The 27,395-nt window shown below is 39.0% G+C and overlaps 1 protein-coding gene and 1 long non-coding RNA gene across 2 annotated transcripts in view; one reads left to right on the top strand and one right to left on the bottom strand.

The window, feature by feature from the left end:
• The first annotated feature begins 1,616 nt into the window (after positions 1 to 1,616).
• Positions 1,617 to 25,012, top strand: LOC146503520 (uncharacterized). The gene is made up of 2 exons (XR_014868862.1): positions 1,617 to 9,113; positions 9,207 to 25,012. It is a non-coding gene; the product is annotated as an uncharacterized LOC146503520 (long non-coding RNA).
• rtn4rl1b (reticulon 4 receptor-like 1b) overlaps positions 24,576 to 27,395 on the bottom strand; it is a 152,430-nt gene continuing 149,610 nt past the window's right edge. Inside the window, exon 3 of the mRNA XM_085131676.1 lies at positions 24,576 to 27,104. Coding sequence (XP_084987802.1) covers positions 26,211 to 27,104 — 894 coding nt within the window. The 3' untranslated portion in view covers positions 24,576 to 26,210. The remainder of the gene's footprint in view (positions 27,105 to 27,395) is intronic.

Raw genomic sequence — 27,395 nt, 5'->3', positions numbered from 1 at the left:
GCACCGATAGGTTTGTAGTGAAATTTAGATGGCCTGTGTTTTAATCATTTGATAGAACAAATTAAAACATAGGAGTAAAGCAGCAGTAGAGAGGAACAACAGAGAGCGTCAGTACTGCTTCACTTGACTGTGCAATGATGGCACAGGGGAAGATATAATACAATACACCTGCTGATATCTCTGTGGTTCAAAAAGTAAATTAGAATTCATTTGTTTGACCCAACTTGTGTCTATCCAATTAATTAGCTAATTTCCAGCAAAGTACATCATTTAGAATTAAACTTGTAAAAGTAGACAGGTTGTAAGTTCAAAGTCAAAAATTTTGGTTGATGGAATTTCACAAAAAGACAAAAGACAAGCAAAAATAAAACAAAGAAAAAACAAAAGGTTTGACAGTGTACTGAAAACTGCATCTTAGTGACTTTCATGACACACAACCACAAAATAAAGGCTCCTGAATATTAAAACATGAAAAAATAAATCAGCAGAACTGGTGAAGCTTAAAAAAAGTTCCTATGAAAAACATTAGAGGCTTTGTTCCCCCCCCAGTTCCCCACTGCTGAAAGAGAAGTTTTTAATCCTTGCTTTCTGCTGTCAAGAGTCCATGAAATAAGTACAGGAAGGGTAGGTGCCTCTAAAGTCAGCATAAATGGACATCACACTCATACTGTGTTTTGTGAAAGGTCCACATGAAACTAAATAATGTCTTTCACTCTTTGATTATATGTTGTTTTTCCAAGAAAAGAAAATGCTACATTTACATTTGGGAATATAGTAAAATTGTTAGTGCACAGCCCTCTGATCTATTTCAGTTTTCAGTCCTGTCCATAGTTTCAGGTGGTGGATATGTAAAATAAATACCCATGTGAAAAATATGTCACCTTTGGAAACAGGTGAATTTGAAAACCCTTTTTTCTGTTCCTTTTCCATATGGATATTATGCCCTTCTGACCCCGTACATTTTGAATAGGGAACATTTGGATTAATAAGTGGCAGAGAGAAAACCTCTCACCTCTGGGTTGGTGGCCTCTGTCATGTTGAATGTATGTGCTGGTGACACATGATGAGAAAAAAGCTTAATGCTTCATGAGAATAGACATTTGACCTGAGTGTGGCACTAAAGTAAAGTACCTCTTGATGTCTCTCAGGTATAAACTGTGGTAGACAATAAAGTCAAACCTAAACTATTACAGTTTTTAACTAGGGCTGGGTATCGTCACTGATTTCTAGAATCGATTCGATTCCGATTTACAAGGTCCTGAATCGATTCGATCCATGATTCAATTCAATTTGATTCAATTCGATTTGAGTGTCGGAAATTTTGCCTCAGACAGTCAGAAATATTATAATTCAGATCAGTACATTTACATATTTTTGTATCTATAAAAAGGAAGCTGACACTTTCCAGACTTTATCAAAGGTGTAAGCATCACAGCAGATGCCTTTGTATCAAAGTAGCTGAAGATAAAACACAGAAAAACATGAAGGTGATTTTCCTGGCCTGGGATTTTATAAAGATATTCTGCAATACATCAAAAACGAAAGAAAACCATTAATCAACTTATGAACGTTACCTCTGAAGTTACAGCGGTTTTATTAGAGACACAGCTGACACAGCTAAGCATTTTGCATTTTGTATAATTTTAAAAAGTTTAAATTTGTTAAGAAGCCTGTTGAACGGCAGAAATTAGGTTTTCTTTTCGGAAGTAAGTAAAAGGAAAAAAAACCCAGCGGCCGACAGCGCTGTAAACAACGGTAGACTTGTGTGTAACAAGCAAGCGAATAATGCAGAAAACAGATTTCGGGGATAGAAACTGTTCTTGAAGTAGGGGAGACCGGGGATAGTTGTAACGTGGGTCAGTTGTAACACTTCCAATTTCTCCAATCAGGGCTAAGTTTCAAATGATGTGACTCATCCTGTACATGCCCAACTCAGTTCTGCTATCACATGTGAAAAATCAGCACATTTTGTCAAACAAAATGACAATTTAACACGAAAAAAAGTAATTTTTATGCCAAAAAGTAAGTTTTTCTACTTTATTTCAATTTCTAATAGCATTATCTGCTTTGCAGTTAAACTCATCAAACTTAAATTATGTTATTTGTATGTCTATGGGGATATATTCTGTGTAGGTCTTTAGTGCTAATGTTTTAGCCGTTGGCTGTAATGTTAGCTAGTTCATGGCTATATGAGTCTGGGTCAGTTGTAACAGCAACAGTCTGGGTTAGTTGTAACAATAATGCAGATGTTACAACTTACCACACTATTACTTTAACTTATATTAAACAAGTTGGGGCAACGACATCAGCAGAGAGAGGTTCACTGGTCGCTTTTGTATATGCGGTTAATGCCATTGGCAACACAATTCCTCCACTATTTGTGTTCCCACACATACATTATGCAGACCACTGTATCAGAGGTGGACCAGTAGGAAGTATTGGTAATGGAAATAAATCAGGATGGGTGCAAGAAACAGATTTCCTCATCTTTCTGAAGCACTTTGCAAACCACACCAAGGTAAGCCATGATAAAAAAGTAATGGAATTGCGATGCTGGTGAACAACTACATTTTTTCAGCTTCATTGTTATGTTCAAAATTGGTGCAAGAGTTGTAGGTTATAATGCCCACTGAGCCAATGAGGCCAAACTCAAGGAAGACCAACCAAAATGAATGAAATATTCAGTTGCAGAAAATTCCATAATTTGTCTTTTTTGGGGGGTTGACATATGTTCAAAAGCTAGATTTCTGCATTCTGTCACACACACACACATAGTTACATAAATGGCTCTAAGTGCATTCATGTGTTGAATAAACAAAGATTACATGTTAATGTTTTGTTAGTACCCTTATTTCATTGTGTTACATTTCACCCCAGGATATGTTACAACTAACCCAGACTATGGGGTTAATTGTAACATTTCACTCTTTGTGTTTGAGACCATACCATGCAATGGGTAATTGTGCTGCAGAGAAAATAGCTGCACTGTTTAATAGCAGAGACATGTAAATACTTTGCATTACATTTTGAATCCACTACCTTAAAAGAGCTCCAATTTACAGACAGAAATGTCAAAAATGTTACAACTATCCCCGGTCTCCCCTACACTGAGAAGGAGAAAGAGAGCTGTGCATGAAGTGTGATTTTATCGTGGTGGAAGCAAAACAGCAAAAGTAAGAGGGAGTCCATGACGATGTTTATGTGAAGCTTAGTTTGGATCTTCTTTTGCTGCTGGTTCAGTTAATATTGTTTGGAGAGAGATAAAACGAACAGCTTTAGAATCAGCGCAAAAAGGGCGTAAACACAATGCGCGGACCCGCCGAAACATCAGAGTCAGCGAGCTGTTGGCTTTCAGCCCCGACCGTGTCCGTGTCGTCGGGTGAGAAAGGCGACATCTCACTGATTCTGATCCGCGGGTCCGCGCTTTGTGTTTATGTCTTTGTGCAGAAGCCGTACCTGCTCTCATTTACTGTTTTAAATGTTTGGTGGTTGTCAAAATTTTGTGATGTTTCACCTGAGATTCTGGAATTTTGGGCAAAATACATTTATATAAAAAAATCGATTCAGGATTTTAATGAATCGATATCACGTTATCCAAGCCAGAATCGATTTTAATCGATGAATCGATTATTAAAACCCATCCCTATTTTTAACATCACACAGCTGTGAATGAGACTTCTGTTTTGTCCTGTAATGCATTTGTTTTTTGTTTTCATCACTGCCTGTTGTGGTATTTTATGGAAGCTGCCTATCACTATTTATTTGATATGAAAAACAATATCACTGAAGGCACCCCATTCCATTAATAACGTTGTGTTTTTGTTGTTTACCAGTTGCTTGCTATGACATATAATTTGTTTATTTAATAAATGCCCCTGTTTATAAGTCGAAAAATGAGCCGACTCACAACAGGTATTTTTATTTATTTATTTATTTGGGCAGAAACACTTTAAGCAATTGTGGTTTTATTGAACTTCTCCATGTCTACTGATTTCATCTTCTAGCCTTGTCAAGACAACAGATGAGTCATTATGTGCAACAATTAACTTTGATCTCAAAACAGTTTCACAATAAATGTTCATCAGCTGTGAGATATTTATGATTTTTGCTCCATCCTTAATTACTGACCAGAATCAGTGACATGTGAGTGGCAAGTGTGTTTGTCTTTCAGATTGAAAGATGATCATATTTTGCAAATCTGGGCTGAGTGTGTTGCCGAGGACTCGCTGATATACGAGCAAGAAGAGCTCAGAGTTGGAGATGAATTCACTAATTCTGGTGAAGATGAGACATTTCTGAAAAGAGGAAGAATTGTACAGCAACGTGTGTGCCCACAGCGGCTGCTTTGTCCGGGCTTTAAAGCAGATGAAAGTCTTACAGAAGTATGTTGATAATTGAGTGGAGTGGACAGTGTGCATCTGCGTCACTGCATGTCTGAGCAGGACAGATACTTGTACTCAAATGTCAGCTTTCTTCTCCCCACCATGAACTAAAGGCAATGCCTCTCTATCTTGTGTTCTTGTCATGTGTTGTTACGTGTGTGTGTGTGTGTGTGTATGAAGGAAAGGAGGGGTAAGCACGTTTGATCTGACAAGTTCAAATTGAATCAAATGTGATGGGTCTGGAGAGGACATGAAGAACATTTTTGATGAGGTTTTTTTTTATAATACTGAGAAAGAAGAGTTGTTTGGATCAAAACTTTTCAATCTTACTGCTTTATTGATCCTACTGATTCCTGATGAGAACATCGACACCATCTTTCTTTTGGTGTTTAAGTATGAACACAAAGTCCAAACAAAATGCAATCCTGCAGATAATTAAAGAACCTTTGTAAAGCAAGTAACAACATAACTCTACCATAGTTACTCAATTTAATACAGTAATGTATTACCGTACTGAAAAATGCGATGTGATTACAATAACTTTGGAACATGTTCCAACACTAGTTGTAACATGAATGCAGTGAAGAATCAACTGAAAAATAAGTCCTATCAGAAGGGATTAAAGTGAGATTTGGTAGCTTTATTTTAGTAGAGAGAAAATCAACCAATAATCTAGAAAAATGCATCAAGTAAAAAGTTATTTTCATGTCACTGAGTAAAATAAGTATTTGATCGACAAGCAGAATATGGCTTCGTACTTGGTGGAGAAACCCTTGTTAGCAAGCACAGAGAAGACGTTTCTTGTAGTTGGTCACCAGTTTGCACACATATCAAGAGGGAGTTTAACTCTCTGCCCCTTACAGAAACTCACTAAATCTGTTTTTTGGCTGTTGCTTGGCAACTCAAAGCTTCAGCTCCCTCCACAGATTTAAGATTGAGGTCTGAAGACTGGCTAGGCCACTCATTGACCTTAGTGTGCTTGTTCTTTAGCCACTCCTTTGTTGCCTTGGTGGTATGTTTTAGGTTATGGTCATGCTGGAAGACCCATCCACAACCCATCTTCATTTCTGGGTGAGGGAAAAAGTTCTCATTGAAGATTTTATGGTCGTCACCCATCCATTTTCTCTTCAGTGGGGTCAAATCTGCTTGTGACACAGAAAAACAGCTCCAAAGCATATTTCCATCTCCGTGCTTGACTGTGGGGATGTAATTCCTTGGATCATTTCTCTTCCTTCAAACACACGGGCCGAGTTGATGCAAAAGAGCAAAGTTTTGGTTTGCACTTTCTCCCCAAACCTCTCTGAATCATTTAAATGTTCTCTAACAACTTTTAGACGGGTGTGTACATGTGGCTTCTTGAACAGGGGGATTTTGTGATCTTACAAGATATCAGCTGATGATATGTGTTACCAATGGTGTTCTTTGTGGCTCTGGTCCCAGCTGCCTTTGGATCATCAACAAGCTCTGCTTATCCAACTGACCACCCTAACTGCATGTGACAAGATCTTGCAAGGAGCTCCAGACCAAAGGCAATAAATAGTCATTGTATATTTCATCTAAAGAACTACAGGCTGGAGTAAAGATTAGTGTTCACGATTCAACTGTAAGAAAGAGACTTGGAAAAAAAATGGCATCCACGGGAGAGTTAAAAGGCAAACACCACTGCTGACCAAAAATAACACAATGGCTCATTTCCCATTTGCCAAAAAACATCTTAATGATCTCCAAGACTTTGGGAATATATTCTGAGGACAAAGCATAATTTTTAGGAAGCCTTGTGTCTCTTTACATCTAACGTAAAAGCTACACGGCATTTTATACAGAGAACTTCATACACACGGTGGTGGTAGTGTTGATAGTGTGATGGTCTGTAGTTGCTTTGCTGCTTCAGGACTTGTTAGAACTATGAACTCTGCTCTGTACATGAAAACCACACATGAAATTGGATTGAAATGTTTTGACTTGACCTTGCCAAAGGGGCGATCGTGGCTCAAGAGTTGGGAGTTTGCCTTGTAATCGGAAGGTTGCCGGTTCGAGCCCCGGCTCGGACAGTCTCGGTCGTTGTGTCCTTGGGCAAGACACTTCACCTACTGGCCTACTGGCCTACTGGTGTTGGCTAGAAGGGCCGATGGCGTGATATGGCAGCCTCGCTTCTGTCAGTCTGCCCCAGGGCAGCTGTGGCTACAACTGTAGCTTGCCTCCACCAGTGTGTGTGTGAATGGGTGGATGACTGGGTGTGTAAAGCGCTTTGGGGTCCCTAGGCGGGACTAGTAAAAGCGCTGTACAAATACAGGCCATTTACCATTTAAACAGGCCATTCACGATGGCTGAATTAAAACAATTCTACAAAAAAGTAACAGTTAAAAATTCATCCACAGTTATGTGAAAGGCTCACTATACTTGATTGCAGTTCTTACTGGCAAATGTGGCCCAACCAGTTATTAGGTTTAGGTGGCAATTACTTTTTCACATTAGCCAGGTAGATTTGGATAGTGTTTTTAATACTAGAGAAAGATGACACAAATCAATTCAAAGTGCTTTTTATAAATTAATTTACTTAGGAAATAAAATGTGTTTGATGATCTGAATCATATAAGTATGACAAATATGCAATAAAGTAATAATCAGCAAGAGGACAAAATACTTTTTCACTGCACTGTAATTAGTCATTAACTCAAAGTACCGGAACAGCATTCTAGATGGTTCCGGCCCATTTTAATCCGCCCCAGTAAGTGATGATGGAGGACGGTTGGCTAATAAGCATCATGCTTGGGATTGGCACATTTGCTAAGTGTTGTGCAGTAGAGCTAAAAAGCAGGAACAATAACAGTGGGGACCAAAGGTGCAGCACTATTACGTATCCTTATTTTTTGTGGTATTGTATTTTATCTTTACTGTAATTCTTTAATCTCTTAAAACTCAAGCTTGAAACGACTTTATACTCAAGCAGATACCTTTCCCTATGATTCCAAAATAAAATCCCCGTGAAAAATCTACCAGACTGGATGCAGTGGCAGACTGAGAGTTTAATCAGTTGACAATTCTGCCTGATGTAGAGTGGGGTAGCACATTTCACTTTGAACGGTAGCAACAGTCAGCCATACAGTGTGGGTTGCAAATGTTTGAAATCAAGTTTAACTGCAACCAAAGACCCCCTAGGTGGACCTGAAAATATTTTGTTAGTCACCAAAGAGAGCAGAAAAAACCTCCCTCCTTCATGGGAGTCTGTGTTCCTTCTGGTTTGGGTTTACAAATTCATGGCATCACAGTCATCCTGCAATGTTTTGAATTCTTTGATCAGAAACCCACCTTCATGAAAAGACCTTGAAAAGTTATTTCTTCTGCTAACCACCTTCTATTCTGACTGATGTGGCACTCTACGGAGGTAATCATTTCAATGTGTAACAGAGCTTTTTTCGAATCTGACAGTTCCCTCCCCAGTGTTTGTGGGGTAGAGAAGTGTTGCTCCAAAGCTGATGGGAAAGACTGAATCTTTTATAGTCTCTGCGTTGAAGCAACTTAGAAAAAACTAAGTGAGATGGGAGGCAGTTTTTTTAAAGGGTTTAACATCTTATTTTTAGCAGTGAGGAGAAAAAGGCATGCTGACATGAGTAGCAGTACCACTAGTCCCCCGTGATGGAGAGGTACACGCAGAGCTGCCTCACCGTTCGTTGTCAGTGCTTTGGGGATGCGACATTGGAGCTTGATCTTCCAGCTCAAACCCTGAGGGAGATAGCAAAGGACTCTGCTACGCACATTTATACAACACACTCCACAAACATTATTTCACAAAATAGACCGTTCCTTGCAATTATATTGAATGTTGGAGAAAATGCTCACCATTGTTCGTTGTCATTATGCTGTCTCTACCTTCCCATCACTCGTTCCATTTACCTGTCACTACCACTTACCTCATTGTTTTTCTTTACATGTTTTCATTTTAGGCAGTTAGCCACCTGCCCCCAGTAAATCAATCACTTCCCAGTAAATCAATTTACCCTGCTGCAGTGAGAACTTTAAATTGATCTGCCCCATAGTGAAACAGCTGTGTGACTAAAAGAAAAAAAAAAAACAAGACGAGAAACCTCCAGTGATAAAAAACATTTTTACAATTACAGTATGAAAAAGAGGCAAAAATAACTCAGTTTTAAACATATAACAACACATTAGAGAATCAAACTATATCTTTAAAAAATTATAAAAAATTATAAAAATATTCAAGGGTCACATTTTGAAAAAAAAATCTTATCTGTCTTTTATATTAGACATAGGTGAACATCGCTGAGGATTGCTAGAAATCTACTGGGCTAGTGGAATTCCTCTGAAGAAACTAGTGCATTAATGGACATCAGGGAGCATGGAGAACTCCCTTACATGTTAGTTGTGCACCTGCTTTTGCCAGCTGTGCTCTTCCAAAGCTAACATTATTGGCACGGTCAGTAGGGGTTGCACTGTGCAATGAGGGGCTACAGAGAGCACAGATTTAAAAGGTGACTGTTAACCCTGAGTGGGTTCCTTTGTCCCACCACAGAGGAGGGAAACTTAAGCTTAACATCCAAAATAGTGAGCATTACAAAAACACATCAAAATTTACCAAACCGCTTAGCACGGTGAATTCTACACATCAAACACCTGGTGCTGTTTAACAGTACAAATGATAAATAATAAAGTGTGACAATCACTGTAAATACCTCAATCACACAGTAGTTATGATTGTGGGAGCTGTCCAAGGTAAGCACGTTTGATCTGACAAGTTCAAATTGAATCAAATGTGATGGGTCTGGAGAGGACAGGCAGTAGTTATGATTGTGGGAGCTGTCCAAGATATTCAGGTATTTAACTCCTCTTCACAACCCATTACAGCAAAATGCAGGATTCATTATCAAAGCCCAGTTTCAGCAGGAGCTGAAGTTTTGTTTGTTGCTTCCAGCAGCTTAACAGTCTTCCATCTGAGTTTATTAAATCCTGGAAGCAGCACACAACAGCAAAATCAATGTTCATCTCTAAAGCCTGTTGTGCACATTTAAATCTCATGGAGTAACAGAGGTCACTTCATTAATCACTCGTAATTATCAATTATATCTGACATGGAGAGATTTATCAGGACGCTAAATGACATTTACTTTCCCTGCCAGCAGTGCAGACAGCTGATTTGGTGTGATTATACTGGGGAAGCATATACCTCTTAATATATAGCAGGCTTAATCTTTATATATAGTATAGTAAAGGTATCAAGAAGCATCAAGCAACTCCACTTCTTAAAATTAATAAAAATTATACATCACGTTCACCCAGTTCACTCTCAAGGTAACACTACTGAGGTCTCTCCTGACTCATGTAAAAGTCTTTGTTTTATTTTTACACAAACCTTTCAACCTTTTTAAAACCACGTGTAACTCTGGCTATATAGTTCATTAATTTTGATGGTTGAATGCAAATGTTCTCAGTGTTTAAGAATGTATACAAACGTCTGTAAGGTATCTGATGTGTGCCAATCAGATGCATACCCTTCTTATTCGCATTTTGAGGTGTATGTCATTATTTTCTGCAAAGTTATTGGTATGTACTACAGCTCCGGCCAACCCTCAAGCGGTCTCAGGTAGAGGGGAGGGAGTGTGCACTCCGCGGGAAGAGAGAGAGGAGAGATGAGCAACAGTGTGAGTGGAGGCAAAGTTCATAGGCAAGCAACAAACTTTTATTTTCAGGATGACGACCACTTAACTGGAGTGTGAAAGCTGTTGTACCCTACCGCGAGGTAAATATGAATCTGTGAATTGTGTTTGAAACTTGTGTCTTAAGTTACCATGTAAGATGGGCAAGCTGCGATTAGCCTCTAGCTTAGCCGCTAGCTTAGCCTAGCATGTTTGCTTAGCTCATGCTCATGTATTTAGCAAATGCTAATATCGCGGAGACAGTATCTAAAAGCATGACAGTTGGCATTTAGCTGGGTTAGTTGATTCGGTAGGAGGAGACGGACGTCTTGCTGGCGTGCCACAGAGGTCTCTTCTGCTGGTGTGTTGTGCTTATGTGTTAAGTGGGAACACGTGATACGGCATCTGTGGGTGCTGGGCCGCGCCTGCTGGCGGCCTTGACCCAGTTGCCCCAACTATCCCCTTGAACTGCCTGAAGGCCTGAGTACTGTTTTTTTGTGCTTTTATTTTGCTGCTTGGCAACAAGGTCCCAGCGCACCCGAGCCACGACTCAAGCCTGCAACGAGGTGTTTGTTAACACAGAAATACTGTTGCAGTTAAGGTGTGTGTGTCGGTGCGAGTGTGTGTGGGCCCACCATATTATTTAATTATTTGGTTTCAGTTGATATTAGATACCTTAACATTGCTCGACAACCTTTATTAATGTTACTTAATTTCTTTTTTGTTATTGGAACTAATTATCACTAAAGTGGAGTTGATTTTATAATTGACACACTTGTGGTTCGTTTCCATAAAGCCTATTTTATTGCACATTGATGTCACAAGCATCAAAAAGGGAGTATCAGTAGTAAGCAACAACAGGAACCCAGGGCCCCTCTCAATAGAATGTGGGACGGGTGTTGCATTGGAGTTTTTGACAACTGGCAATGCTATTAATGCTATTGTTTTCAGGTGAAATTCTGCATGTCTCACATTAAAAATCCTTGAATGTACACAAATACAGACAAATTCCTGAAAATAGTTACATGCTATTGCAGTGATGGACAGTTATTGGCCAAAATCAGCAACTTGTCAGAAAAGGCAATAAAGAAGAGATGTGGAAGCTACATTGCAAATGCAGGGAGGAAGAAACAAAACAAAAACAGGGCTTATGAATGCAAATTTATGGTAGGAAAAAATAAAAGAGGATGGGTAATACAAGTGCAAAAAAAAAAAAAAAAAAGAGGTCACACTTTTAAACAGAGCTAATGATACATAAAATTGAAGTAATCAATTCTAGCACCTGCAGCAGCCTACTTCCACCAGGCTGATTTTCTGACATCACTCATCAGCTATTGACCAGAACTCATGCCTCCAGGGATAATATTGGGATTCCAATGTAGTCACACCTGAGACACACTAGTGATAAAACAACGTCTGTCCTCTTTGGCAGACCTAAAGTGATTATTCTACACAAAGGTAGAGATTTCAGTGCCTGTAAAACCTGTCATGCTGGTCCATTCTCAGCAGTTCACCCTGAGAAGCCATAGCCTTGTGCAATTAGCTTGAAGAACTGCAAATGCACACATCCAATTAAAGCAGAACCTGATTCACTTGCCAGAAAATCAATGCAGATCTTTTCCCTAATGTGAGAGGCAGCAGTGCCTAAGATAGTGCGAACAAAGTGCTGTCTTTCTTTCCTTTACCATCATTTACCTTCTGTCTGCATTCTGAATGGGACACAACAGCATACAAAAGTATTGAAGTACTGTCGGGGATAAGCAAATTAATTCACACAAGAAAATAATATATACATACAGGCTAGGGCTGTGCGATATGACCAAAATCTCATATCCCGATATAAGAATTCTATCGTCCAGGTAACAATATAAATCACAAAAATGTAACATTTTCTGTAAATTCTGTGACTCTCGGGCAGCTCGACTTGCGGGAAGTTTTTCCAGCTGCGCGTCATGTAGCTGGAGTCGAGTGTTTTAACCGATGCATGAAACGATACATTTTTAGACATAAGTTGTAACAGCCGCCGTTTTCTTTGTGAGTATTTATTACACGGCGTGCTTTGGGGAAAAGCCTGTTCTAACGTTTGAGTCTAAGGTTTATTTTTTAGCACCTGACGGCTCTTTTTTTACTTCTCATCCGTAAATAATCTGCTCTTTCACGTGATTCAGTTTATTTTGAGAAGTCTCAACAGGATCTTGAGCTTTATTGTGAAAGTTTATGTGGAACATAAACAAGCGGACACACGATGCTGTTACCGTCGTTGTTGCTAACGACAACGCATAAAAACAGGCGCTTGTCCGTCCGTAGTGTGGTTATATAAAATATAAGAGAAAGAGAGAACTTTAAGAAATTAATATAGCCACTACAGTAACCATCAAAACGGTGAAAAAATATTGCCATAAACAGTTTTCCTGCCACTGGCACTGGTACGTTGCACAAAGTGGCTGGAATAATGAAGGAGGATTACTACTACCAAAATCTTCAACGTCACCTCAAATCAACAGCTGGTTGAAACTTGGACACAGTTGAGTGTCCCAGCACAAACACACACTAAAACTGGTTTTGAAATGGATAAAGCAGGCTAACATGACATTTCTGGAATAGCTTTCCTGGAATCTAATGAACCCAAATTTTCATGAAAATCTTTGGGCAATGTTTAAAAGGCAGGTCCACGTCAGGACACCAGTCAATTTCAATTAACTTGATCATTTCATGAGTGATGCGATCCCCAGCCAGAAGCTTGTTGATGGCTATCTGGTCTTTAAGTCTGATGTCATTAGCTGTTCCCGGGTCCAAACTCCGCTTCATGTCCCAAAGTCAAACGAAACAACTGCGACATCACTGAGAGTTACAAACTGTCTAAATTCTTTCATCTTTAATAAAATGATCAGTGTGCTCTACCAGGTGTAACAATTAAGTTAAACATCCAGTCATCCACGAAAACAGAATTTATGAAGTTTAACAGAGTTTGAAGTTAGCTTGCTCGTTTCCATCTAATGATAATTTACAATGTTCTGACTGAGGGATTTCTTAAAAATAAAATTGCAATCGCATGGCAGGATGTAAACGGACCAAACTTAAGTCAGGAAAACAACTGAGATAATCCATCAATAATACGAGATTAGTCCTTAATATACTGCTGCATGGGCTGGGCTGTAGTTACATTGTAAGGTTTTAAAAACTGAGCTTTAAAGCGTGCTGCCAATGAATAGTGGTAAAAAAAACCGAGAGAGGCTGACAGTGATCACTGCCTTTTTTTCAGGCTTGCTCAGATTAAATAGAACAAGATACAAAGAATTAAAACATGTTAAAAACACAACAACCTAATAAGCACAGAGTAGTTTGGACCCGAAAGCAGGGTTCATACGTCATCACTTAACAACCAGATTAAAAACATCTAGTTTGGGTGCAACTTACTAGTGGAAGTGTATGTATATAGTTGGGCCTGTATGTATACTTTTGATCCTGTATGGATTAGAGAAAATAAAATGCATTCAGTCTTTTGCACTGTTTTTTAAAGTAATTAAAGATGTATGCTGTACAATCATTCAGCACTGGAAAAAGAAACCAGTTCAAAGAAAACATTAAAAGGCCCTAAGTGCCATGACTTTCATGCCCATGATGGGTGTATGTAGACTTCTGACCACAAATGTACTTATACTGACCTTATATACAGGCCACAAATATCCAAGCGGTTTTTTTTAAGGTACTTTGGCATTGGTTTCATTTTTCACACCCAAAGGCTATCATTCAATTTATTCTCTGGCTAGGATGCAAAGGATTAATTTTACAGCTGTAGTGAATACTGAAGTCTCTACTGTATTACTATATGAGCTCCCTTTCTCAGTCACGTGTGTCAATTGCTTATAACATTTAGTTTCTTCAAACAAAAATGGCAACGTAGCAGTGATTGATATAGTAGGTATATCTATCTTTCACATGCAGTTTTTAATATTAACCAAACCAACTGCTTTCAAAAATTGTACATATTGTGTATACATTTTGATATAGTATTCGTACACAACAAAGTCTGGCATTTGGCCACGGACTGAGTTCATCAGCAGGGTTTGTTTTCTGTAAACACAGCTGGGGTCTGGTACTTGTGTGGGTGGTACAAACCTACTTGGAAGCCATACAAGCATACTGATACCACCCATGTATGCTGGCATATGTGTCTCAGTGAGAAAAGGGCGATGAGCATCACATGTAATAATATGTGCTGTTATGTGTATGTTTGTGTTATTGTAATGTGCAGTGTTATGTGTTAGTGTGGGTGTGTGCTTATCAGCGTGACGCTTGTGCCGCTGGGTAGGAGCACAGAACGAAGCAGTGAGACAAGCTTGAAGTCAACCTCAGATGCCCCCTGCAGCCTCCCACTGAGTGGGAGCATGCGAATTTGAGGGCACAAGCATTTCATGTCTTTTTTTTTTTTTTTTTAATTGCTGGAGTGGCAAAACTTAGTGACATGTAATCTTAGAACGGTAGCAGAAAAGCCTCTGCAGAATAACAGAGTTAATGTGCTCCTGCACTTCCTATTTTACATTTTGAAAATGAGGCTTAATTGATACACAAGAGGTGGTTTGGTTTTGTTTCTCTCTGTTATATTTGTTATTGTTGATGCTGCAGTCTCTTGTCATTTTTGAATCTGCGCAAACTGCAATGTTGTTTTTAAAGACAGAGTGAAAGAAGCAAAACACCCTTTGATTATTAACCTCTATTATGTTGTTGTACATAATTAGCACACAGCTTCACACAAAGTATTGGCTTTGGGACTTTTGCCAGTGTTGTATTGAATGTGTGCAGAATATGCAGCGATAATTAGACTTTGCAGTTGGCCCAGTGATCTGGTCCATCAGCTGCAACTGCCATCCTTCGTTGCATATAAAACACTGCTTTGTTAAAGCACAGGGGAGCACCCTGGCTTCTCTGGTAAGACCGTGGTATTTCTCAGTACTTAGAGAGGCAGAGAGGATTAAGTGAGTTTGGGAGGGTCTGTCACTGGCTAGCCTCAAGGTGAGTGACAAAATCACTACAACATCAGCATATTTCATTCTCTTTGTACCCAGCGGTTAAAGAGCCAGAGAGCCACTTTGTCAGTAGATCAGAACAGAGTTTTATTCAAATTAAAAACGGGGAGATATCAGGGCACAGAATGTATGGTGGGGAAAAAAGCAGCAATTTGTCTTTTTTTTTTTTTTTTTTTGCTCAGATGTCAAGAAAGCAGCTATATGTTGTTGCCCTGTAGTTCACCAGGAGCTGAAATTATAACATATTGCAACACAATAATGCACAATGATATAGAAACAATGCGGTCTTGCTAAAATTAAAACCAAGATAATGTGATATTCTTTATGTTTATTTGAATAATATGAATGATTTATTTCTAAAGGCGGGACGACTGATTGTTATTAAACACTAACACAAAAAACTATCACAAATCATACAGTTGCAGTCACTTTGGGTCGTGTGGGCCCAGCGTTGACATTAGGGCTGGGTATCGTCACTGATTTCTAGAATCGATTCGATTCCAATTCACAAGGTCCTGAATCGATTCGATTCAATTCAATTCAATTCAATTCGAGTCTGGGAATTTTTGCCTCAGACAGTCAGAAATATTATAATTCAGATCAGTAAATTTACATATATTTGTATCTATAAAAAGGAAGCTGACACTTTCCAGACTTTATCAAAGGTGTGAGCATCACAGCAGACGCCTTTGTGTCAAAGTAGCTGAAGATAAAACACAGAAAAACATGAAGGTGATTTTCCTGGCCTGGGATTAATAAAAATATTCTGCAGTACATCAAAAACGAAAGAAAACCATTAATCAACATTAACTCTGAAGTTACAGCGGTTTTATTACAGACACGGCTAAGCATTTTGCATTTTGTATAATTTTAAAAAGTTTCAATTTGTTCAGAAGCTTGTTGAACGGCAGAAATTAGGTTTTCTTTTCGGAAGTAAGTAAAAGGAAAAAAAAACCCAGCGGCCGACAGCGCTGTAAACAACGGTAGTCTTGTGCGTAACAAGCAAGCGAATAATGCAGAAAACAGATTTCGGGGATAGACGGGAAACTGTTCTTGAAGTACACTGAGAAAGAGAGAGAGAGCTGTGCATGAAGTGTGATTTTATTGTGGTGGAGAGAGATAAAATGAACAGCTTTAGAATCAGCGCAAAAAGGGCGTAAACACAAAGCGCGGACCCACCGAAACATCAGAATCAGCGAGCGGTCGGCTTTCAGCCCCGACCGTGTCCGTGTCGTCGGGTGAGAAAGGCGACGTCTCACTGATTCTGATCCGCGGGTCCGCGCTTTGTGTTTACGTCTTTGTGCAGAAGCCGTGTACCTGCTCTCATTTACTGTTTTAAATGTTTGGTAGCTGTCAAAATTTTGTGATGTTTCACCTGAGATTCTGGAATTTTGGGCAAAATGCATTTATATAAAAAAATCGATTCAGGATTTTAGTGAATCAATATCACGTTATCCAAGCCAGAATCGATTTTAATCGATGAATCGATTATTAAAACCCACCCCTAGTTGACATTACCTCTCTAGGAATTTTTCTGACAATAATGATACCTGGCATATTTTATAGGGAAAGTGCAAAGTTCTTTGAACCAGATGCATTTATCTTGTGCAGATGTTCACAGGCATCAAATAACCAACCAACAGATAACCCACACAATTTAGCTTTCACTTATTTTGTGTTAAATAAATAAACATGGCAGAGGCAGACTAATGTGCTTGTCCTTTTTTTTTTTACAAAGCAAACCTACTTTTCAAATTTTTAACTGTTCACTAAGTGCAAGGAAGGAGGCCTAGGACTAATGAGTGTCAGAACCACTATCCAGCATGAAACAAAGATCCACAGTACATCAGGAAGATGGCCACAACTGATCACATGCTTAGTAAAATAGATGGCTGGACAAAGCTGGACTGAAAGACAGCAGAGAGACACTAATCACGGCAGCACAGGAACAAGCTTTGCCCACAAAATCAATAGAGGCTGGGGTCTACCACACCAGGCAATACCTCAGCTGCAGAGGTGCAAAGATGCCACTGAGACAATCTAGCAGATTGCAGGGAGCAAGATGCTAGCAGACAGGGCATATGGAACACCATAAATAAATGGCTGGCACAGCATACAGAAACATCTGTGTTCAGTAGGGCCTAAAAGTCCCAAAGTCAAAATGGGATATGCCATTTGGGATGGTCAAGAATTACCGAGCTAAGATCCTATTGGACTTCCAGATACAGATGGACAAACCGGTGATGACTAACCAACCGGACATAGTAGTGGTAGACAAGCAGAGGAAGATGGCTGCTATAACAAGTGATAGCAACATCGGGAAGAAGGAAGTTTGGAGAAGGAAGAAAGGAAGTTCGAAAAAAAATAAGAACTGAGAAAGCATCTTGAGAAGACGTGGAGGGTGAAGGCAACAGTGGTCCCAATGGTAATCAGAGTACTCGGGATGGTGAATCCCAAACTGGGTAAGTGGCTCCAGAAGATGCCAGGAATGATATTAAAGATCTCTTTACAGTAAGTGCCGACAAATATCAGAAAAATATGTGTAATTGTTTTTTAAATGAGTAGTTTTTTGTTTGTTTATGGACTCTGGAGCTAATATTTCAGATAACTGAGTTATGATGTAATTAAAATTGTTGCTTAAGGAAAGATTTTGTTTTTTCCACTGTTTTGTCTCTGGGAAATGAGAAATGTCATTCTATACTTTGTGAAAATCTGTCATGCCTTATCCTGCTTCTGTTTTGTGTATCTTTTCTCCCCTCTTGTGATTACAGGTTTATCACTGTCATAAAACTGTTTTTTGCAGGATTTTAGAAACAGAAAAATGCACAGATTGAGCTCATTAATGGCTTTTCCAGTAAGTACAAATCTGTATAAATGAAAATGGCAATAGGTGTACATGTATGTCGACTGGGTTCTTTGCTCTAATAACAAACCTTCAATTGGTCAGTGGTTGCTGGTTCTTTCCAACATTTTAGATGAAATAATAATTCTAATTAGGAAACACACAATTATACATTTTCTTCAAACCATGTAGCAGCATGTTTAAGTTCCTTTGTACTTCTTTAAGATGTAGAAACTGTGCTTATTCTAACATTTTAATTGGCATTTTCTAATGCTACAATTATCTCCATGTATTCAGTGTACAATACACAAAAGGACATCTCATCAGCAGACCAGAAGAGATTAAAATGAGGCTGTAAAGAGGAGCTTTCCTTCTGTCAGAGCTGCTAAAGAAGTGATTAATTGTGTGTGTGTGTCATTAGCCTTTTGACTGTGGACCCCTCTAGGAGTGATAGCAGTGATAGGCTCCACGGCTGCTTCATGAACAAAGTGTCATGTCTCTGGTTCTCAGCCCTCCTCAACCGATGGTGTGTGGTTAATTGTAAATGAGATGGAAAGCAGGAAGAACAAACCAGAGGATGAGCACATATACTCATCTGACAATTCATTAGTTACACCTAGCTGTAAACATTACTCATAGATTTTGGTCCATATTAAAATAATAGCATCACAAAGTTGCACATTTGTCAGCTTCACATCCCTAATAGGAATCTTTCAATCCCAAAGGTGCTCTACTGGATTGAAGTCTGGTGACTCTGGAGTCCATTTGAGCACAGTGAACGTGCTGTAGTGTTCGAGAAACCAGTTTGAGTTGATTTGAGTCTTATGGCACATTATTTTGCTGGCAGCAGCCATCAGAAGATGGGAATACTGTGGCCATAAAGGGATGAACATGGTCAGCAACAATACTCAGGTAGTTTGTGGCATTTATGTGATGCTCAGTTGATAGTAAGGGTGCCAAGATGTTCTCCACACTGTTATACCACCAGCCTGAGCTGTTGATACAAGGCAGGATGCAGACATGCTTGCATGTCATTTAGACCAAGTTCTGACTATACCATCAGAACCTAATAATGTCACAGGAGAAATTGAGATTCATTGGTTCATTGACATTTTTGTCCAGTTTTGGTGGTCTTGTGTGAATTTAGCCTCACTTTCCTGTTCTTAGCTGACAGGAGTGGTACCTGGTGTGGTCTTCTGCTGCTGTAGGTCATCTACGTCAAAGTTTGACGTGTTGTACATTCAGAGAGTTCTTCTTCTTAGTCATGTTTGCTGAGTTGCTAACATTTGATTTGCTGATTTGCACCAGGTGATCTAGTGCAGCAGTCCCCAACCCCAGGTCCCGTGAGTTGTTTGATACCGGCCCGCGAGAGGTGTAGCTTGGGTGTGAAATTGATGGTTTTCAGCATTTGTATCGGTTTTTATCATTATTATTTTGTCGTTATTTTTGTAAAATCGTTTTTATCGTTAACACGGTTTTTCCTGTTTTTTTTTTGTTTTTTTTTTAACCATGTGTTATGAATAAATCTTCCTTTTTTTGGATACCAGTACTGGTTTTATTTTGTTGTATTTATCCGCGACACCTTAAAGGCCGGTCCGTGAAAATATTGTCGGACATAAAGCGGTCCGTGGCGCAAAAAAAGGTTGGGTGGGGACTGCTGATCTAGTGTACCTAATGAAGTGGCCTTTGAATGTGCATTGTATTCAATATGTAAACAATATAGACTGCATTCACAGAAAGACTGAGTTTAGTCAGTCAGATAAAGTGGAAGCACATCAAATTTAAACCACATGAGAAATGTGGCTGCCAAAGAACTGGCTTCTTCGTGATGCCGCACTTCTGAGAGTGGACATTTAAACTGTGATGATGCATGGTTCAGCTGGAAAGCAACTACATTCAGGGTAACTTTTGGGCACAACAGTACACAACAGAGAATTCACCCCAGTAGAATCAGCACCAGGGAAATATGATTCATGAAAAGAAACACTCCACCAACCAGCCCCTCCCCTACCTGCCAACAGAAAATAATTTAACCTAGATGTATTGTTATGGAGAAACATGCCACGCTGACTTTCAGTAATTTTCCTGCATATTCCATCTGACTTGAGGTCAAATAAGAGAGGATTAGCAAGCCTCAAATCCATGCAGGTGGTGCTGTGGCCTTGGGCTGCTCAAGTCCTCTTAGTTTAGTATGCAGGCTGGCTGGTTTGGAGAATTGGAGCACGCCACTGCTCTGGGGGGATTTTAAGCTAAATAAATAGACCAAATAAAAGAGCCAGAATAAAAACATTTTTTTTCTCTCATTTTTTTATAGAGAAAGAGGTGACATTAGCTTTGTGATTGAGCGGGGAGAGTGGGACTCGGAGGAGACGGGGGAATGGAAAGTCTCATAAGGTGCAAGTGTTGTGGCGTTTTGTGGTGTTTTCCGGCTCTTAATTATCACATCCCCTAGTGTGTCGTCTCTCTTTCCAGCTCACCCAGTTTCTTCATCTCCTTTTCAATTTTCTAATTGCATGGTTTTAATTAAAGCCACACAGCAGTGACAGCGAGTCAATTAAAAACCAAGAAATGGGCACAGATAGTCAAAGGATGTTGTTATGTTTTTTAAAGGGGTGTACGGGTTTTTCTGACCTGTTTTCTGTGTTGTGTACACAATACCGTCGACACGGATAAATCAACAAGCAACATCTTTCCTGCATGAATAAGTGATGAGAACATTTCTTATACTGGCGCTATATTAGGGCCAGCAGTGTGTTGTGGTGATGCGTGATAAGGGATTGGTGTTTCTTATGTTTGTATCTGTGTGTGTGTTTACTGAAAAAAAAGACTTTTGGGCTTCTTTGAAATAACACACACCTCTTTTATTTGTTTTTTCCATTGTTTCTTTGTTTTTCCCACTTCCTTTCTTCTCTGTTTCATTGCTGTGATATCATGTCTGGTTGTGTTCCCTTCATGTGTCACTTCCTCCCACATGAATCTGAGCCAATTCCCCTCCGTCTAACCGCTCAATTACTGATGTACTGTAGCCTCCTGCTCTTTCCCAGCGCTTCTCTCATTTTGTTAATGATTCCAAATTTTAAAACTTATTTCTCCTCATCTTGTGTTTTAATTATGCAGCAGCATTTTGGCCCCAGCTTCTAATGCTACAGTTGGTGCCCTACCTTTTTTTTAAATACAGAGGCTCTTCCAGCTGAATTAGGTACAGACTGTGTGATTGCTTCGAGATTTCCTCTGCAATGAGACAATTACAATTATGCACGCGTCTTTGATGCACCTTCCAAATAAGTGGGTCAACTCAGATGAGAGTGAGCCAGATACAAAATTATCTCAAAGTTGCAGAAAATCAAACAATTTGATGTAAAACTCACAGTACTTATCAGGTTTTGGTGTCATTAATTCTTTGACTTTTGTCTGCACTTAGGGCTGCTAAATAAATAGAGCAACAAAATTAATACAACTAGCATGTTCAGTGAGAATCAAAATATTACACTTACCTTATTTCACTCATATCAGAGTAAAATATCTGTGTCATAAGTCTAAATACAGTTAGGATGCCATTATTTGTCAAATCTAAGTCCAAGTTGTGATGAGGGTTTTTCTTGTTTTTGATATCATTGGTTTAAAACCTTTGTAGAGCCACTCACCATTTTTTAGGGCTTTAAGCTAGTTACCAGCTGCAACAGCATTGCTGCTATTGTTTTCACCTTGTAGCTCTGTGTATGTGATTGCATGTTTTTAATCATGGCATCCTATGATCCATTGGACACCCGGCAGGAAGTAGCACAAAAGCAGCTTTGACTGCTGTGGCAGGTTTTTACAGTCTGCCCCTGTGTCTGCCTGTCTGTGGAAAGATATTGTTGATGTAATATCTTATGCATGCATGTGCATGCACGCACAGGTTTGTAGGTGAAATTAGAAAATTAGGTGCCAAGTTTGAAAACTGTTGTGGTTTAACCCACGAGTGCTGCATATTCATGTAATAATTGCGTAATTAAGACATTATCACATGAAAACATCTGAGCTAGAGGCTGGAAATTATTTAAGTTTTGCGATAAGACATGCTACAACAGGTGATCTGTGGGAGATGACGTAATCTGTCAGCCTGATTCTGTATGAAAATGCTGCATTTCAATAATTGCCTGCACCATTCCCCAGCTCTTACAACTTTCTCAGCAAATGTTTTGAGCTGTTTTTGCTGACAGCTGTCAGTAGTTTGGACCATCTAGATAGAGTGAGCGCTTACACTGGGTCTCAAACACCTAAACTAAATATCTTGATAATTTGGAAATACTCCAATTTACATTCTAGAGAAGAATGTAAATTGGAATCAAGAGCTAGAATAAAAGATGTAGAATAAAAAATGTAGAATAAAAGTGCATATGGTGAATTTATAGCCGATAATCAATAACCTTAGCTAAGCATAAAGAATGGAAAATATGTTAATTCATCTTTTAGTTCCCAAAATTTTGAAAAATCTCATGATGCTCATCCTTTTTATTGATTAGAACTATATATTTAACTGTGGTTCTAAACCAAAATCATATTACTCTGCTATCTAATATCATAGGTCAATAGGTGGCATTTTAACAAAAGTTGAGGCAAACAGCTGAGATGTCTCAATTTCACTAGTTTACTTTGGACAGCTCAACAAACCTGCTAACTGTTAGCAGGTTTGTTGAGCTGGTAAAACTGAGAGGTGGTAACATTTTCTCTAAGGTTTTGGTAAATGCTATCTGTGTCACTTTGGGTGCTCAACATTAGTCTTACTATGTGTCCTAATTTGAATTATGAAGAATTGTATATGTAGTTCAGACCATAATCCACGAAATAGCAGAAAGACCCAAAAAGGTGAAGAATGAAATCCCACTTTTAAAAATACTAATTTACCAGATACCCTGAAAAATAGTTAGCAATTTGCTTTTTAGAATGAATCTATTTTCAGATATTCTAACAGCAAATTCAGCTTCCATATAAAGCTCATCTTCATTCAAACTCTAGTCAGTTACAAGCTACAACACAATGTTTATAAAAATGGAAATATTCCAGTTAAAGCTAGAAGCACAGCAGATAATAAAACAAATGCACATCTTTGCTTAATTCTCTTTAGTACGATCACCAAATTAAACATTAGTGGCTGTTTGTGTGCATGAGAAGAAGCTTATTAGACAGTCTACAGCCCATTGGCTTCAGCAAGAGTTCCAAATGAAAAGAGGGAGCCCTCATATTTTTCCTGCTTATCTTTCACCATGTTTAGTTCATTCAAACATGAATATGGAAAAGAGAAAAATTAATTTGGCCGACTTTCTACTTGATTGTTATCATTTGATTTGGAGTCCAGAAAATGCACAATGTCCATCTGGATGCTTTTGGTTTCATTTAAAGAGAAAATTTAGATGATTAATAATACCTTTACTTCTTATGTCATCACCAAAACTCAAAATTGTGCCTTTTTTTGTGTGTGATTAAAATCTGGTGTACCTCTATTATTCAAATTTCTTTATCTCATTTTCAGTGTTTTGGCAAAATCTTCATAAAACCAAAATGTAGATGGAGTTATTTAAATGAATTAAACTCACTGTAAGATGCAGAGTAGGAGTGCCTATTAAGTATGTGTGGGTGCTCAAATGAGCTGAAGGTTACAAGTGGTGGAAGTGGAAGGTAAAAGAGCATCAAAACCAGACACCAGACCTGCTATTAATTTAAATATAATTGTACAACGCTCTCATTCATGCATACAACCACTCATTCTGCACTCATTTATCATTTAACAGGAATTTAATTTAACTGGAATAAAAAAAAAAGTTAAATTTACTCACGTGTGGATCAATTTCTATCACAGTGAGTGGAATTTAGAGAGGAAATAGAAGCTCTATTCTATAGGCCCACTAATAATAATGATAACCTGGAATAGCTACAGATTCTACGAGACACATTCATTAATATCCCTAATGCTCTGATATGATTTATTGAACTGTAGTCTATTACATTACAGTCTGAATGTCATATCTGAATTTTTCTTTTTTTCCCTTTTGTCAGGAAGTTAGCCACACTTTCCCTCCACCTGTCAATCCTATAACAGGTTAATATTTACTCTGTACATTCATATACTGTATACCAATCATTAGTGTTTACAGACAGAAGAGAGCTAGTAGTTAGAGGCTAGAGTTTAGCCAGTAGTGCCTGATCAAGGAAGACACATTGCAAAGCGCAGCATAGACGGTGGTAAGTGGGGTGAGGAAAACGCTAAATTTGCTGACACAATCAATTTCTGCTTTAAACAAATTAAAAGGAAAAAGCCAAGAAAGGGGGATTAAGCATAAAATTAACTTCATCCAAACAAGCCAAGTCTTAACTGCAAATAAATAAACAGGCGCAGACTGCAGAGGTAGACATAAGAAGATATAGATTTTAATATCTTTATAAACATTTTTGTACTGTTGTTCTTTGATGATAACTTACTGAACAATTTAATTATGGCAAAGAAAGAAAAAAGAATGATTAATAGACATACGGCAGAACAAGAAAGAGGAGGTGAGGAATTGTGCATTAACAAATAAGAGGTTCTAAAAATATACCATGAAAAATAAACAAGTCACCAGAAAATAAAAAATGTAAATACTCCTCCTGACAGGAGGAGTGAGAAACCCTGTTATCATCATTGATGTCACTGATATTGTTTTTTTGTTTTTTTTGTCATAGTAATACAGTAAATGATTAATATCAGCACTGCGAGAAGTCCTCCCTTCTCCATTGTTACTGGTACAGTTCACGTTACTGATATGGACACTGTCTTATCAGTACTTTTTTTTTTTTAGGCAGGCACAACAGCTCCAGCGTTACAGCATGTCCTGTAATAGTCCATCTCCAATCTGCGTTTTACTCCATCCTCTTGTTACTTCAGATGCGATTGTCCTGCTCTTAGATCCTACATCCATGAACAATCGCATCAGTCACTGCATGATCCTAGTTTCGCCATGCTCCATTCAAATTGTTCTTTTTAAACACTTATTAATCGCAAGAGTCGTTTAATGTAAGCACACATTTTTTTCTCCAGAGTTGTGTTGTGTCCCTTTGAAGGTAAGCGATTCCAAAAAATGTGTTCCTCATATTCTCAATGAGTCAAGGATGTCCTCACTCGAGAGGGATCATTTAACACATCCTCACTGGGAAACAGAGAAGCCCCCATTTGACCCTTGACCTCAAAGGCTCCTGTGGGCCCTGCAGCGGGGATCCATTTCTAGGTCCTTTTCGTGTCTTAGGAAAAAATAAAATAAAATGAACAACATCTGACACAAGATATAGACAAACTCTTCATTATTCACAGCTTGATCTCCCAGAGACGCGCAGTGCTTTCCAAGCGAATGAAAATAGCGGATGGCAGTCCTTATCATCTTGAAACAATTAGCAGCTTAGTCTTCAGTTGCACAAAAAGAGAGAAGTGGTGTAAACTAAGGTGTCAGAAAGAGTTGTGTAGAAATGCTGTTAGGCAGAAGGTATATTACCTGAAAAAAAAACCCCCAGCATTATGTAGAGAGAAGTTGTTAGAATTTGTTACGGCTTTATATTGTGTATGAGCTTACTGGTTGCACTTTTTATGGCCATAAAAACATCTGTGGCTATAGATTTTCACTTGGTAGTGAGAATGGCAAATCCCTGTGTTTCATATCGACTCACAATTTATTGCCATGCTTACACTTTACCTCTTTGTTTATGATAAACACATCGAATTGTTTGGACCTGTCGTTGGCAAAGGATGCAACAGAAAAACACATTTGTCAGATGGGATGAGAGTAAGATAAAACTTACACTGGAGGTTCATTGCCTTCGCATTTATACTCAAACATAAAGCTCAATGGGGCACTTGAAGACCTGTCTTATCCATTTCAGAGCCAACTAGCTAACAAGTTTTACCCTGCAAGCTCCACCTATTCTTTGTTCTCTTTTCACCAAATTGTGGTTGTTAGAACTCCAGCTTACTTAAAAGGAAACTTAAAATGTATAAGACACAAATACGTACAGTGATTAAATCATATTGGTGTTGGCAGTGCAAGCTTGGTCTGCATTTACCTGTCATGTCACCTATCATTCTCAGTATCTCCCATTTTTGTGCTGTGAGTTTTGCTCTTGTTGATGTTTGATGCTTTGATACCTGTTTCAGTTTGAACAGGTAAGCTCCCTACACTACGTTTACACATATAATCAATTCACACACATACATAAAAAGACACTCAGGCCTTTGTAGTGCAGGAGCAAGAGAGGATCTGAGGACTTGTTTTTTGTGATTAGCATTGCCTAAACCCTCTGAAGGTCAGCGGAGAATGTAGTCAGTATTTGTCACTATCAAGGCCACAAAGAGGGCGTTGGCATGTAGTAAAGACTGGGATAAGGTTGCCCTATTGTTGGCTTGTTGAACCCCACTAGGGGGGCGAACAGTGGTCCGGGGAGTACACTTGTGCTTTCTTCTTGTGACTGTGCCATCTGGGGATGTGTGGTCATGTTTTCCCCCCTCTGTGAAATCTGGGGAGGAATCTTCTTTGTCGGCCATGACCTCCTTTGAATGGTGAACCTCGTTGTCACCTTTCCCTTTGCTCACCCTGTTACGAGGCTTTGTGCAGTTTCGAGAACGGCCAGGCCTTGAGGGATGCACTATGTTGGTCTGCCCTCCGGAACCCAGTGCTACTCCACGATTCATAGATGGATTCACTGTCCCAGATAAATTGTTAGTCTGGGCCCTGGATTCTGAGCTTGGAACAGTTGGTGAACAGTTGGGGAAGTCCTCCTTTCGGAGCTCCTTGAGGTCTTTCCCAACCATATCAACTGGTGACTGGCAACCAACGGAAGATGTTGAACCTCTGAATCGTTTTAACCACTCCCATAATGACAGGGCCTTGCAGTCACATGACCAAGGATTGTCATTAAGACGTAGGTATTCCAGGGCAGGCAGCGTGTCTAGGCACTGTCCAGACAGCTCTATCAGGGAGTTGTTAAACAGGTAGAGGGTGGTGAGACGTTTTAGGTCATGGAAGGCCAAACGGTCAACCCACTCTATCTGGTTTTGGTGCAGAAGCAAACGGTCCAAGGCTCGCAGACCTCTGAAGGTGTTCTGGTTAAGGCTCCACAAACGGTTTCCATGCAGGAATAAGTGGCTCAGGTTGTGGAGATCCATAAATGTGTCATCCTGCAGGTACTTCAGGTGATTATCCTGGAAAGACACATGGAAATAAAAATCTTTATGAAGAAGTTTCATCAATCTGTTATCATCTTTTCAAATTCAAGTGTCTCAGAGAGTAAGCCCCATTGCAATGTTACTCAATTAGAGCATTCCTAACCCTACCAATGCAAGATTAGCTTGTCATTTAGTTGACGCATCAAAGTCTTGACATCGCATGATTACTCTGTGTGGGTTGTATTTGAGTGCATTTATATAAAATGAACAGCATTAGTAGTCTTAGTGATAAAGAAATGAACATGTAAAAGACAAATTGTGTACAAA

Source organism: Neolamprologus multifasciatus, chromosome 14 (genome assembly GCF_963576455.1).
Source record: "Neolamprologus multifasciatus chromosome 14, fNeoMul1.2, whole genome shotgun sequence".
Classification (NCBI taxonomy): domain Eukaryota; kingdom Metazoa; phylum Chordata; class Actinopteri; order Cichliformes; family Cichlidae; genus Neolamprologus; species Neolamprologus multifasciatus.
The sequence above is the reverse complement of the archived record's forward strand: the minus strand, read 5'-3'. Positions and strand labels throughout refer to the sequence as shown.